Source organism: Leucopleurus acutus, assembly GCF_964270905.1.
Source record: "Leucopleurus acutus genome assembly, chromosome: 14".
NCBI lineage: Eukaryota > Metazoa > Chordata > Mammalia > Artiodactyla > Delphinidae > Leucopleurus > Leucopleurus acutus.
In genome coordinates, this window is record NC_139156.1 from 15,532,212 (window position 1) to 15,546,761 (window position 14,550).

Here is a 14,550-nt window from a genome sequence, read left to right on the forward strand (position 1 = left end):
GACAAACCCAAATGAAATTTGGTGTTTCAAAAAATGTACCTACTTTCTTATATGTAAATATTATGACTTGTTAAATTTTTCCAAGGGAATTTCCAGGGCATATATGGAATTAAAGCATCCTTGTTCCACATTATTTCACCCACGGGATTTAACTCTATTTACAAGGAAAGTTACTAAATCAGAGGTCTTAAATGATTTGTGTCAGGGCCTTTGCTGTTACAGTCAAATTCAAAGCAGGATGGTGTTGCTTACTTGTGAATCTCTTGCAGAAATTTGCTTTAAATAAGAAACCTATTTACGGAGACAGTGAAACAGTTCTAAGTTGCTAATAATTTAGTAACAATCTTGTTCAAACAGGAATAAATTTTTTTATTTAAGTAAAACTTCCTAGTAAACTTGCCTCTTTCATTTCAAATTATAACATGCAAAATATATGCATTATCATTACATAAAAACATTTACGCTCTGGGTTAAAAAAAAAAGATGTGTGAATCAGCATGAGGGGATTCTAATTTGAGTTAACTTCTTACAATACAGAGATTAAATTTTTGAAAATTCATGCGATCGATCACTATCTCAACCAAAAACTGACCTGAGTATCTAACTTGGATATTACTTTCTGAGAAGTCTTGCCAGACTTCCTGCCGAGGTTATAGTCCTTTCCAAACACTTTGTGGCACCTACTCCCTGACTGACTGCTCACTCTCTCCCAGCCCTTATCCCATGTTTGTAATTGTCGAGTTACCCATCTTCTCCACTAGATTGTAAACTCAATGAGTTTACAAAGATTATATCATCTTGCTCATCACTGAATCCCCAGTTTCCAAGTCAATGATGGCAAATAGTAAGCATTCAGTACCATTTATTGAGTGAACAAACAGCAGTTGCTACCATTTAATGAGTAGTTATGTGCCAGGCACAGTGCTACAAAGTTTACACTTACCATGTGCTCTTAAATTCTCACAATAAACTCTAAGACCCTGAGTCATTAACTGACCTGCCCAAAGAAACACTACTTGTAATTAGAAACCTGGACTCTCTTTCTCCAAAATGCCTACCACACAAAAGGACCTACCTACATTGATAACTCAGATGAGAACTAGTGTTCTCAAAGCCACATCTGCAGTCTCACATGTATCATGAACATTCCATGCCCAGATCTTTTAAAATGCTTCTTCTCTGTAGCAACTTTCCAGACGCCCATCCTATCTTCTCTTCCTCTCCAAAGTCCAGCTTAAGTCTCACTTCCTCCAGGGAGCCTTCTGTAACTACTCCAACCCTAAGTGTTTACTCCCCTCCTCCTATAGAACTCACTGGCTGAACAATCATCCAGATAATAATAATAATAACAATGATTCACATTTATTAAGCACTTACTATGTGCCAGGCACTGCATTAAGCACTTCATATATACAATCTCATTCTAATTTTCACAACAATTCTATCAGATAGATACAATTATTTCCATTTTACAGTGAGAAAGTGAAATGTACAAAGACTAACTTGTCTAGTGAAAAAGCAAGGGACACAGGCAAGCCTGGAACCCTGCTCTGACTGGCTCTAGGGGCTAGGCCACACTCTTGTGCACTGCTTGTACTTAAACCAGTGTTTTGTTTTGTCTCCCAATGTATTCTCACTGTGAACTCACACTGTGCCATGCTTTCTTGGTGGGCTCATAAAATATTTACTGAATGACTAAAGGACTAAAGTTAAAGATCACTTGTTGGAAAAGAATACACTTAAGAAAACACTACATATGTTCCATCTGATGTTTTGTTTTTTTTGCTTTTTTTTTTTGCGGTACGTGGGCCTCTCACTGTTGTGGCCTCTCCCATTGCGGAGCACAGGCTCCGGACGCGCAGGCTCAGCGGCCATGGCTCACGGGCCCAGCCGCTCCGCAGCATGTGGGATCTTACCGGACTGGGGCATGAACCCGTGTCCCCTGCATCGGCAGGTGGACTCTCAACCACTGCGCCACCAGGGAAGCCCTCATCTTATGTTTTAATTCCTAGTGCAGAGTAGATTTTTAAGGAATTGCTGGTCCCAACAATCATCATTAACTCAAACTATAATTTAAAAAGAAAATGTTGCATTCAAATTCTGAAAGGTGACTTCCATTGAATTAATTAGTTAAGGTAGATGAAACTTTCTTTCCTGACACTGCCCTTTATCCTCTTGGAATAAATCTGCCCTCAAGGATGGAACTGACTGGAATTTAAAAGGTATTAGTCCCTGGCAGATAACCTCACATAGACAAAGGCCCTTAACAAATGTTGAATTGTATGGAAGGTGTTTTATTTATCCTTTGGAGAAGCTGTACTAAAATAATCCACTTTAGAACTACATGGGAGGCCTGATTTCAGACGTGTGACACGTGGCAACTGGCTAAAAGAACAGATTCATTTCATAACTCTTACTGGCCAATCATTTGTATGCTGAGGGAAAACTGTCATTTCTGAAACAGGAGGCAAGAGTTACATTACAGTTTTTGTTTTTGATCAAGGTGTGAATTTCTCTCCTAAATTCAAAATGCAGTCTATCAGCTTAATAACACATCTTCAAATACTGATCTTTGAAAACATCTTAGTTGTATTTCATCCTTGTTAAGTAGTTAACAGGAAATGTGAAGAAACCATTAATTAAACAATAAGGAAAACTCTACACTTAAACCCCATTTAAATGAATATGTACCTGGTTGACCCTAAAAAACCATTTGAAGGCTGATCCAATTGAATCAAGAAACCTAGGGAGGGACTTCCCTGGTGACACAGTGGGTAAGAATCCGCCTGCCAATGCAGGGGACACGGGTTCGATCCCTGGTCCAGGATGATCCCACATGCTGCGGAGCAACTAAGCCCGTGCGCCACAATTACTGAGCCTGCGCGTTCTAGAGCCCACGAGCCACAACTACTGAAGCCCCTGTGCCTAGAGCCCGTGCTCCACAGCAAGAGAAGCCACGGCAATGAGAAGCCCGCGCACCGCAACAAAGAGTAGCTCCTGCTCTCTGCAACTAGAGAAAGCCCGCACGCAGCATCGAAGACCCGAGGCAACCAAAAATAAATTAATTAATTTTAAAAAAAGAAAGAAAGAAACCTAGGAAGTAATAATACCAAAACGGTTGAGAAAACATTAGAGATTCACAAAATGACACAACTGAAAAAAGGTCATGTCAGCATCTGCATATAGGATTATCTCCCATCTCTGTAGAATCCTGATAATTATGATAATTGCAATACTGTATCAGAAAATGCTAATTGGGCATACAAACTAAAAGGAGTACAGAGAAAAGCCAATGAAATAAACTGAGGAATGGTAAGATTAGTACACAGAAAAAAATGTCAAGCAAATAAAGAAAGAGAACTGAATAAATGTAAACCAATCTTGGGCTAGGAAAAAAAAATATTCTTCAAATACCACAAAGGTGGCTTATTCAGCATTACATATGAGTTCATTCCCAAGAGAATGTTAAAAGGGGAAAAAAAGTATGCCAAAATTTTTTCATAAGATTTAACCTCTTATCAAGGTAAACTGGGAAGTATCACAGCTGAAAACATTAATGCTAAGCAAATAAAAACATTACTTTTCTAAATGCAGTGCATTAACTCCTAAGACCAGGTGAATATAATCCATTCTTAACTTTTGCTCACTAACCTCAGCAAAGTAGAGAACCTGGATATTACAGAGCCAGAGTCAAGACAATTTACATGGATAATCTGGTAGATGCTAACACATACAGTTATAAAAAGATAACGCAGACAGAGAACACAGGCCTCTGGACAAAAATGAGTCTTTACTGGGAGAGCATGAAAGCCATCTTTCTTTCTCTAACTACTTATTTCTGTAAATATCAGCCTGAATTAGTAAAGAATATAAATAATGTAATAAACTTTTATTTCCAATTATCTCAGTATTTAGCTGTAGTGAGTGTTAAAAATTAAATGATTCTTGGTACTTTAAGTTAAGGAATAATATAAAATGTAAATATCGCTGTTTTTTTATAAATTTCAGTTAAATTCTTACAATAAGGTGCTGTAGATTGATTGTGTAGAAGCCAAGAAAGGAAAATTAAAAGTTGCCTTAAAGTCTAAAACTGTCATCTCCCTCATGAGTAATACTGCTCTTCATCTATGAAAAACCCTGTCTTGCTTGATTTGATACACTCATTTTCTCAAGAACTTGTAGTAGAGCTAAAATGACTCTTAAACATTTCCCGCACAGCACTTAAAATAAAAATTGTATCGAAGTTTTGTTTCCATTACTGAGTTTTAAAAATCCATTTTATTTTTATCTGGCCATAAAAACTGTTCTATTGTAATTGGGTTTTGTTTTGTTTTTTCCTTAAAGTTGTGTAGATTTGATTGTGCTGTATCACTCAAACTGAACACAGAAAGAGAATGACATTTTTAAAACTAGCAAAGTAACACTAGCAAAACTGCACTTGTTATGAACTTCACAGGGTGCATTTTTCAATTTGGGCAATTCTGCCAGCATAAAATAAAGCAAAACAACCAGAGTAAAGCAACTCGACCCCTTTCACTGAAACAGCAGGAAGACATTTTCCTGTTAGTTACTTCTCTTTTATTAGTGTTAGGATATTTGAGTAATGTCTCCCTATGCTTGTGTCTAAAATCCTCAGAGGAGGGTACAATTGCAGGAAAAACGACGAGCGTCCAGGAAAGGAAGAGGTGAAAGGAAACAGATGGTCCCGGTGCTGTGTGAGGGCTTGGAAGCTGTCTAAAGCGCCCTCGACGAGACCCTCCAAACGCCTACTTCACATCAACCAGTAAGGTCCAGCTGAGTTCGGCCGCAAGGCCTGTGAAAGCAAGAGCTGGCCAGACTACGAAACTGGGTCGGGTGGGCTGCTTCCTCGCCAGAGCCGCGCCCCCGGCAAGAGCACCCCTTCCTGCCCCCCCACCCCCCAAAACAAAACAAACCTAAGCAGTGTTAGGCCGTTTCTTTTGTCTTGGTCAACGCTGACCACTTGAGGTTAACGGCCAGGGAGTCCGGGGGAGAGCCCTGTGGCCCTGTCAGGTGCTCCCCGACTCCCCTGTCCCCACCGGAGGAATCGGGCGACCCCCAACCCGGGCCGGGGGGCCGGTCCTGCCGGGGACCCCCGCCCACCCTCCTGAGCGAAGGAAAGGGCTCCACGCCGGCCCGGAGCAGGAAGGAGAGCAGGGGGTCCGCTCGGAGCCAGGCCCGAGGCCCCGGCGCCCGCACGACCCCGCGGCGCCCGCCCCGGGCCTCGCCCCTCCGCGGGGCCGGGGAGGCCGAGGGCCGGGCCGAGGCCGCCGGGCTCTCCCGGGGCCGGCGGGGGAGCGTAGGCCGGCCGCCATCCCCGGCCTGTCGTGCGCCCGCAGCCCGAGGCCTTACCGCCTCCACGGCGTGCTGCAGGATGGAGGTGAACTTGGAGAACATCCTGTCCCGGGACTGCAGCAGCCTCTCCCGGGACGACCTGGAGAGCTCCTCGATCCGCCGCCGCCGCCCCTGCTGCGGCTGCCGGGGCCGCTCCAGAGTGAAGGCCGGTGCGGGGCGGGGAGGACGAGCAGAGGGCCGAGGCGGGCCCGGCCCGGCCGCTTCGGGTGTGCGCGGGCGGCGAGGCGGCTCCGGCGGGCGCTGCGACGTGGCGGGCGGTGAGAAGGGCGTTCCAGGCGGACTCCGGGCCCGCGACACTCCGGCGGCGGCTGCGGCGGCGGCTCCCGCTTGGACACGGTGGCAGCTCGGCTCGCGTTCCTTCCGCCCGCTCTGCCCGCCGCGGCCTGCAGGGGGCGCCGCCGCGGCCCGGGGGTGGGGCGCCCAGCCAGGCCAGGCCGGCCCTGCGCCACGGGGGCCACACGCCGCGGGGGCGGGAGAGGCACAGAGAGGCCGCGGCCTGCCTGGGGCGGGAGTCGAGCCTGGGCGCAGCCGCCTCCCTCTTAGGGCGACGCGGTCTTTCTTACGTCTTAAAAATTCGGCCGTTCTCATTCACTTTGTTTCTCCGATGGAAGTTAACATGCCGATTTTGTATGAAACCGTAGACATGTATGTATATAAAATTCAGAGGTTCTTCTTTTAAGGGCAGATTTGCAAGACCGGTAAGAAAAAGCACAGTATTCCCAAGGCAAACAGGAACCGTGGGTTTAAATGCTAAGAATTAGAACAAATCCACTAATGCAGATGAAATGGCTTTGCTAACTGTAAATCTTTATTATTATTTTTATTGTTGTTGTCGTTGTTATTATTTTATTTAGTTATTTATTTATTCAACATTAAAACAGGAAGCCCCAGATGGACAAGTGGTAAGATGATTCAGTTATTAATTTGTAACATGTTTGATAGTTAGAAAATGCATTCAGTATAGCATTTTCTATTCAGCTTATCAGTTGATACTGGGAAACATCAGTGAGGGAAAAGAATCAGAAGGGTTTCTAGGAAATGCACAGGACAGATAAGTGGAGCTACAATGTAAGCGATCGGATGGAGGCTTCTTAAAATACGGTGCAACAGTATATTTGTCAAGCCTTGAAGAAACAAGATTCGGGCTGGTAAAGTTTAGGTTGGGTTGATACAAATTATGAAAATGTTCATATCCTGGAGAACTTTGTTTTTGCTTGTATTGGCATTTTATCAAAAGAACTACTAAATTCTTGATAAGATGAGGGTGAAGTAAGTGTTGCATAACTGGTGATGAAAACATGTATTTGTAACTGAATTAGTTGAACAGAGGAAAAAGGCAGAAAAAGTAGCATCAGTGCAGAGTGGTATTTAGGGCCAGTCTCTGGAGCTGGGTAGCCTAGATTTAAATCCCAGTTCTGCCACTCACTGTGGCAAGTTGTTTAACCTCTTTGTGCTTTTAGTTTCCTCATCTGTAAAATGGGAGTAGCACCTACCTCATGAAGTTGTATGTAAATTCCTTAATATACGTAAAATACTTTAACATGCCCAGTCCATAGTAAGCGATGCATGGACAATTGTTATTATTATTGTTGTTATTAGTAATAGTAGTATTTAACAAAATAATAGGGCCAGAAATCAAGATTTAAGGAGGAGATTTTAACTAGTCTTGTGTTCTTTTCTCTCCTGTTTTTGCTACCTCTGTCCTTGGATAGCAGGTAAATTTGACCTTAATTCCCTGTATAGTAGCCCCCAGAATGCTGGAGGCAAATTCTGTCATTTGCTAAAGATCGAAATGTGCTCCTTATCAAAGTGTAGGTAGTTGTGTCTGCTTCAACCAAGAATACCTACTGTTTATTATCATTATTATTATTCAGCAGTTTAAGATGGTTAGTCATATTATTAACTAATTATTTTCCTGACCTAATTGAGATACATTTATATGGTGTTTTGTATTTTCATAATACCTTACAACCACTAATTGTATGAGGAGGTTTGTTTAAAGCAGGCTTACTTAGAGTTGTTTGTATTTGACAATGCCTGTCTTTTGTATACTTAATATAAGCACAATAAGATATACGTTTTGCTCTAGATTAATATCAATATTTAGGATGACGATTCATCTATTCGATATATAGTTTCCAAGGCATGCAAGTTGGACTAGAATTATAATAGAGCGGATACTCTTACTTATTCTCATCCTAGAATGACACTAACATTATCACCAGCCTTATGCATGGGCAGAGTTGAACCTACCTCAACAAAGTAGCTTATGACTTAAGAAAGCATAACAAAGGCTTTCCTGGGTCTCCAAAACACTTAGATATAGGTGCCTGAAATTCCTCAATTAGAACTTTATTTCTTCAATCCTTTGGCTTAAGGCGAATAAGAAATTTAGTCCCTGCTTAACTTAAAATACTTTGGGGAGAGATAACACATTAAACTCTTATCATTCATTACACCTGAGGGTGAATGAATTTGTTAAGTTCTTTTCTGAATAAAGTTTAATCAGCAAGGACACAGAAAAATCTATAAAACTGAAACTCGGTTGGGATGGAGTTGAAGAAGAAATAGAGTTAGAGGAAACCCACTTTCAAGATGTGGCAGACTTCTGGAGATTTTCTATATATATTCCCTCTCTATATAGAATTCAGCAACATTCCCTTTCCAAACATCACTAAAAATTACAGTAAAGAGATTTTTCAAAGTACACACCGAAAAAGTACAAATAAATTAAGAGATAGCAATAAAATTTTGAGAATTGGAAAGTAACTGTAAAGGAGGTAACTGATATGACTGACATAAGAAAGCTGAATCCCAAGGTAACAATTAAGGAAACCAAGAACAAAAGTGATATGTCAATACATTCACAGAACCTCTCAATGGCTCAGGAATTGGTAGCATTAAGTACCTCTGGAAGTAGAGGTAAAAGTGGGACTGAAAATAGCAGGATGGATTGAAAGTTTGTTTAGAACTGGATAGATGCATCCCCCCCACTCCACAAGATTGGCTGACTTTCCCTTTCCCACCCTGGAATAACATTAGAGACTTTTTCCCAGAAAGAGAGAGGTTCCATACTGAGAGAAGAAAAAAAGAAGGAGAAGGAGAAGAAGAAGATAAAGTGAAAATAAACCTTGTGAATGTTGAAGACACACGTCCCCAACTCTCATCCTGCACTTGGCTCAAAATGTAATCATCAGGCTGATCCTTCCAGGTAGAAGACAGGAAGGATCCGCTCTGGAGAATCCGTTTAGCCCAAGAGAAAAGACCCAGAGGTCCTGCAGAGGGAACCCAGACAAGTCTTCAGTGCAGCCCCCAGTTGACAAGCTCTGTCCACATGCTCAGAGCTTCAGTTTCTTCATGCACCTCTTTTAAATAGGATCACACAGCCCTGGGGTCATCAACAACTTGAGGAAAGCTTACAACATTAAAGATAGAACCCAAAGGAAAAACAGGACAAAAAAGAAACTGGGAAGAAACAGAGTGGCTTACATTGAACAGATAGGGAAAGATGGGAAGAAAACTTAAAAAAACAACTATTTTAATATCCTCAGAGAGGTAGAAAAAGATGTTGCATCTGTAAAATAAGAATGGTATGGTATTTTTATTGTTTTTGTTTTTGTGGTACGCGGGCCTTTCACTGTTGTGGCCTCTCCCGTTGCGGAGCACAGGCTCCAGACGCGCAGGCTCAGCGGCCATGGCTCATGGGCCCAGCCGCTCCGCTGCATGTGGGATCTTCCCAGACCAGGGCACGAACCCGTGTCCCCTGCATTGGCAGGCGGACTCTCAACCACTGCGCCACCAGGGAAGCCCTGGTATGGTATTTTTAAAAAGCAGCATTTTGGAAACAAAAAAGAAACTCTTAGAAATCAAGAATATGATAACAGACATTTTTTAAAAAAATAAGAAGCGTGGAAAATAAGCTTGAAAAAATTTAGCAAGCTTAGAATAGAGCAAAAAAGAATGGAAAATGGCAGGGAAATTTTTTTTAAATTAGAAGGCCAGTCCAATGGATCCAACATCTGAATAATTGGAGAGAATAGAGGGAGGAAATAATTGAATAAATTAATAATTCGATATAATTTTATAGATCTGAAAGACATGAGTTTCCAAACTGAAAGGGTTCATTAAACACCAGAACAATGAATGAAAATAGACTCACTCTAGAGGGCATTATTGTGAAATTTCAGAACAGTGGGTTCAAAGAAAGCTCTTACAATGAGGGAAATGAGCTCACTTCCAATGAGGGAAAAAAGGAAAACAAGTTTATGCAAAGAAACAAAAATTACAATGGCATCATACTTTTCAAGAACAAAATGGGATGTGAGAAGGCTTTGGGGCAATGCCTTCAAAATTCTGAGGTAAAAATAATTTCAATCTAGAATTCTATACTAAGAAACTATCAATCAAGTGTAAGGATAAAATGAGTCATTTCAGATGTGCAAGGTGTTGAAACTTTTTCCTAACTTGCAGTCTTTCTCAGGAAGCTGTCAGAAGATGTGCTCCATCAGAACTCAGGGAGTAAACCAAAGGAAAAAAGACAAAGGAATCAGCTAACAGAATCCACCATAAGAAGGAGGTAAAGGAAATTCCTAGGATGATAGTAAAGCAGAATCCCAGGAAGACAGCTATGGGATAGCAAACAACCAGTCCAAACTGGAGCAAGTCAGAAGAGAGTCCCTACAGAAACAGACTTGCTGATATAAAAGACTGATATAAAAGACAAACTAGTGGTTACCAAAGGGGAGAGGGAAGGGGGAAGGGGCAAAGTAGGAGTGTGGGATTAAGAAGTACAAACTACTATGTCTGAGATAAATAAGCAACAAAGGTATATTGTATGGCATAGGAAATTATAGCCATTATCTTGTAATAACTTTTATTGGAGTATAATCTGAAAATACTGAATCATTATGCTGTACATGAAAAACTAATAAAATATTGTAAATCAACTATACTTCAATTTAAAAACAAAAGAAGAGATTTCCTCAAGAAGATGGAACTGGTGGATGGCCTATCTATGTGTTTGAGCAGATTTATCAGATAGGAGGAGAGTGATATTGAATTAGCGATAAATACAAAGAAAACTAAGAAAAGGAAAAAAAAAAAAGCTAGATCATTGTTAACACCAGGAAAAATATTGTGTAGAAATGTATAATCATAGTATACACATGGCTCAACTGTAAATAGTGCTTATATAACCATAATAATGTAAATACTGATCTAATTTAAAATTATGGTATTGCTGCTGTACTTAGGGAAGATGAAAGGATGGATGTGTGATGGGTGGGGGTGGGGTGTGTGTGTGTGTGAGTGTGAAAGAAAGCTAAATCTTTATCATCTGTAGTCAGGAAACATTAGGTATTGTTTAAAGCCAAAATATCAAGAAGTAACACTATAAGCATATTATTTAAGGAAAGGAAGTATTTAACAAAAGAGCCCACCCAAAGCATTGAAAGAGGTTGCCTCTGTGAAGCAGGAAGTTGGGAGTTTTGGAGGAAGGACAGGAGATTTCATAACAAACCTTGTAAAAACCTCTTGACAAACTGTATGCTAGTATAACTGATATGACCAAAGTTTGTTTGGCAAAGGGAGAAACTAAAGGCAAGAAACCATTTTTGGTGCAGACAAGAGATTGTAAGGTTTCATAACTGGAAAATAGGAAGGAGATGGTAGACTTGAAAGATGAGGTAAGATCAACCAAATTGTGCAGGTGATTAAATACACAAAGTGAGGAAGAAAAAGTAGTCAAAGATATTGCTAGAGTTTCTAGCTTGGACGAAGTTAGGTGAAGATGCCATTAATTGAAATAGGGACTACGGCAATGTAGAAAGATAGGTTTCTTTTAACATGTTAGGTTTGATTGCTTGTATGATGACATCTGTGTGAGGATGTTGATTACGGGATGATAAATTTGGATTAGAAAGTCAAGAGAGAGATCTATGCTGGAAATAAAGATCTGAGAGTCATCTCTTAGAGATGAGATGCTAGAATAAATGAGGTAGTTCAGTGAGATGGTATAGTGAACAAAAAAAGAGAATGTATGTAAACTTCAGGAGTCACTGAATTTAAGGATTGGGAGATGGAAGAGGAATTCACTGAAAAAAGCAGTTAAAGGGATAGGAAAATACATTATGAAGTTCAGGAAGAAGTGAGTTTCGAAATTAGGAGGCTGGTTCAAGATAAAAGTAACATAGGCTTCATCTCCTGAACTCAACCCTACAGCTACCACAGAAACAAGAGAGAAGCTGATAGATCCCAGAACCTTATATAAAAACTGTGAAAACTCCTTAGCAAGTATAGCAGATACCTCTAGTGTCCAGTGTCACGTTCCTTTGGTCCACTTCTGATTGCAGCTGCAGCTGATTGCAGTTCTGTGCAAGCTCAGACTCACCTCATGGTGACAGCATCTCACCTCAGTCTCATTCAACCCTCTTCAGAACTTCTGCCACTGAAATCTCTGTGTAGGAGAGGCTGCTCCTTGCAAACGTGTGATGGAGTTAGAACCCGTGGGGACAACTCTTAGCCAATGGGGGATGGAAACTGGTGGATAAAGACTCCAGTGTCCTGTCTGATTCTGGGAAGCAATTCTAGGAAGTATTCTGTGCACTTCTCAGGATGTCCTGGTGGGATCAAGTACCCACTGACCAGAGTGGTGACCTCAGTAGCCCTCTTATGCTTTTCCTTCTTCATTCTTACCCTCCCCACTTCCTCACTTCCTGTGATCTGAAGTAAATTACAGTCAAGTCTTTGTCTCAGGGTCTACTTTTGAGGAAACCCACTGTGTGAGGGAGTTAGAGTGGAAGAAGCCTGAGGGGAAGACCAAGTGCCACAAATTGGGTCCAGACTAAGGGAAATATACCTTTACCCCATAGGCTAGGGAATTACAACAAAGGAAGCAATTCCTAGAGGTGATCAGTGCCTATTAGGTCCAGCTGCATATGACCAAAAAAAAAATTTTTTTTTCAAATAATAGTTCCTTAAAAACAGTTCTCTCAAGTAAAAGTTTGCCTGGAAGGCTGTCAGGACTCTTAACTTTCCACCCTCCATCCAGTGCTGCCATACTCAAGATCAATTCATGGTCTCATAGTGATACTGGAGCTCCAGTTACCCTTTTGAGGGCAGTAGCAGGAAGAAGCAAGGAGAAAAGTGATTACCTCCTCCCTTTTAACAAATTCTTTCTGAAAGTTCCACACTTCTTACATTTCATTGGCCAGAACTTACATAACCACACCTAGTTTTGGGGAAAGAAAGTTGGGAAATGTAGTGTTTAATTCAGAGTAAACAGCAGAAAAATAAAAGGTATAACTTTCAAATTCAGTACAAAAAGTTTGCTCAATCCAATGAAACGTGGGAAAGAAAAAATACATAAAAAAGAAGCATGAAAAATAGAAAACTTAAAATAGGTCTATTAATTATAATAAATGTAAATGGGCTAAACCCACCAATTGAAAGCCAGAGAGTCATACACTGGATTTTTGAAAATATCTATAATTGACTCTTGAACAACATGGGTTTGAACTTCAAGGATCCACTTATACGCAGATGTTTTTCAATAAGTATGCACTACGGTACTACGTGATCCACAGTTGGTTGACTTCACAGATACAGAAACGCAGATACAGAGGGATGACTGTAAAGTTATACACAGATGTTCCACTGCGCAGAGGATTAGCGCCCCTAAACTGCCACATTGTCAAAGGGTCAACTGTAGTACCATACTTTCTAGGAGAGGCACATTTAAAACAAAAGGGAAGAGAAAGGCTGAAATAAGGAACAGAAAAGACATACCAGGGAAATATGCATCAAAGAAAAAAAAAGAGTAGCAATTGTATCAGACAAAAGAATTGAAAAATGTCACAAGAGCTAAAACATATAACAATATTGGTAAAATAATAATAGACCAATAATATAAATATACCTGATATTGACAAAAAATATGGTATAGACACAAAATATATAAAGCAATAACTCACAGCACTACAGAAAGAGATAAACTATTGTACTTAGAGGTTTTAATTCACCTCTCACATACGCAGATAGATCAAGCTCTGAAAATAAGCAAAGATATAGGGTATTTGAATAACATGATTAATAAGCTCAAGCTAAAAGTTATATAGAAATGTATACCCATGAAAGAAATCATACTTTCAAGCATACCTGGAACATCCACAAAATTTGATTACATACCCAGCCACAAAAGAAGCATAAGGAAATTCCAAAGACTCAATATTCATTCTTTAACCAAATATTTATTGAGCAACACACACACATGCATGCACACATACACAGAGGTTATATCCTAATGGGAAAAACTAATAAGAAACAAATATATAATAAAATTTCAAGTAGTGGTAAAAGCTTTGAAGAGAATAAACTAGAATAAGGGGAGAGAAGATGATTTGGTGAAGTCTTATTTTAAATAAAGTGGCCCAGGAAGTCTTTTCTGTGGAGGTGTCATATGAACAAAGCATGGGAACTAGCTATGCAAATAGAAGAGTGGTTCTGGCAGAGAAAACATCGTGTGCAAATGTCTTATGATATGAGAAAGAGTTTGGCGTCTCTGAGGAAGGCCGGTGTGGCTGGAATAGGTAGGTGTTTGAGGAGAAAAAAAGAAAAAGTTGAATATGCAATTAGGGAGGTGGCCAGGAGTCAGATCACAGAAAGCAGTAATTCTCAGTGCTGTCAAATTCAAAGGGCCCCTTTTCTTAACGGAAAAATGTTAATGAAAGTATTACACATACAGAAAAGTCCTATGTGTACACCTTAATGAATTTTCACATAGTGAACCACCTGGGCAATCCGTACGCAGATCAAAAAGTGAGCATTACCACTACTTCCGAAGGCTCTGAATGCCCATCCAGTCATTAACCCTTGCCATGAGCCACCACTGTTATGACTTCTAACACCGTGGACTGGTTTTGCCTCATTCGGAACTGTATATAAAGTGGAATCATGTAACATGTATTCTGTCACTGTCGGGTGCAGTGTTGTAAAAGCCAAACTTGTTAATAGTGTGTTTCTGATCTTCTATATCCGTAGTGATTATTTGTTTGCTTTGTTCTGTCAGCTTTTGAGAGATGTAAGTCTCCCACTATGACTGTGGCTTCTTCTACTTTTAGTTATGCCAATTTTGCTTTATATATTTTGAAGCTGTGTTATATGTATATTCAAATTTTGACT

At 40.5% G+C, this 14,550-nt stretch overlaps 1 protein-coding gene across 2 annotated transcripts in view; it reads right to left on the reverse strand.

The window, feature by feature from the left end:
• Positions 1-5,697, reverse strand: part of FHIP2A (FHF complex subunit HOOK interacting protein 2A) — a 35,981-nt gene extending 30,284 nt beyond the window's left edge. Inside the window, exon 1 of one of the 2 annotated variants that reach the window (XM_082854662.1) lies at positions 5,371-5,697. In XM_082854662.1, the coding sequence (XP_082710788.1) occupies positions 5,371-5,415 (45 nt within the window). In that variant the 5' untranslated portion in view covers positions 5,416-5,697. The remainder of the gene's footprint in view (positions 1-5,370) is intronic. The other variant, XM_082854661.1, reaches the window with a different exon arrangement.
• Between the last annotated feature and the right edge of the window lie 8,853 nt (positions 5,698-14,550).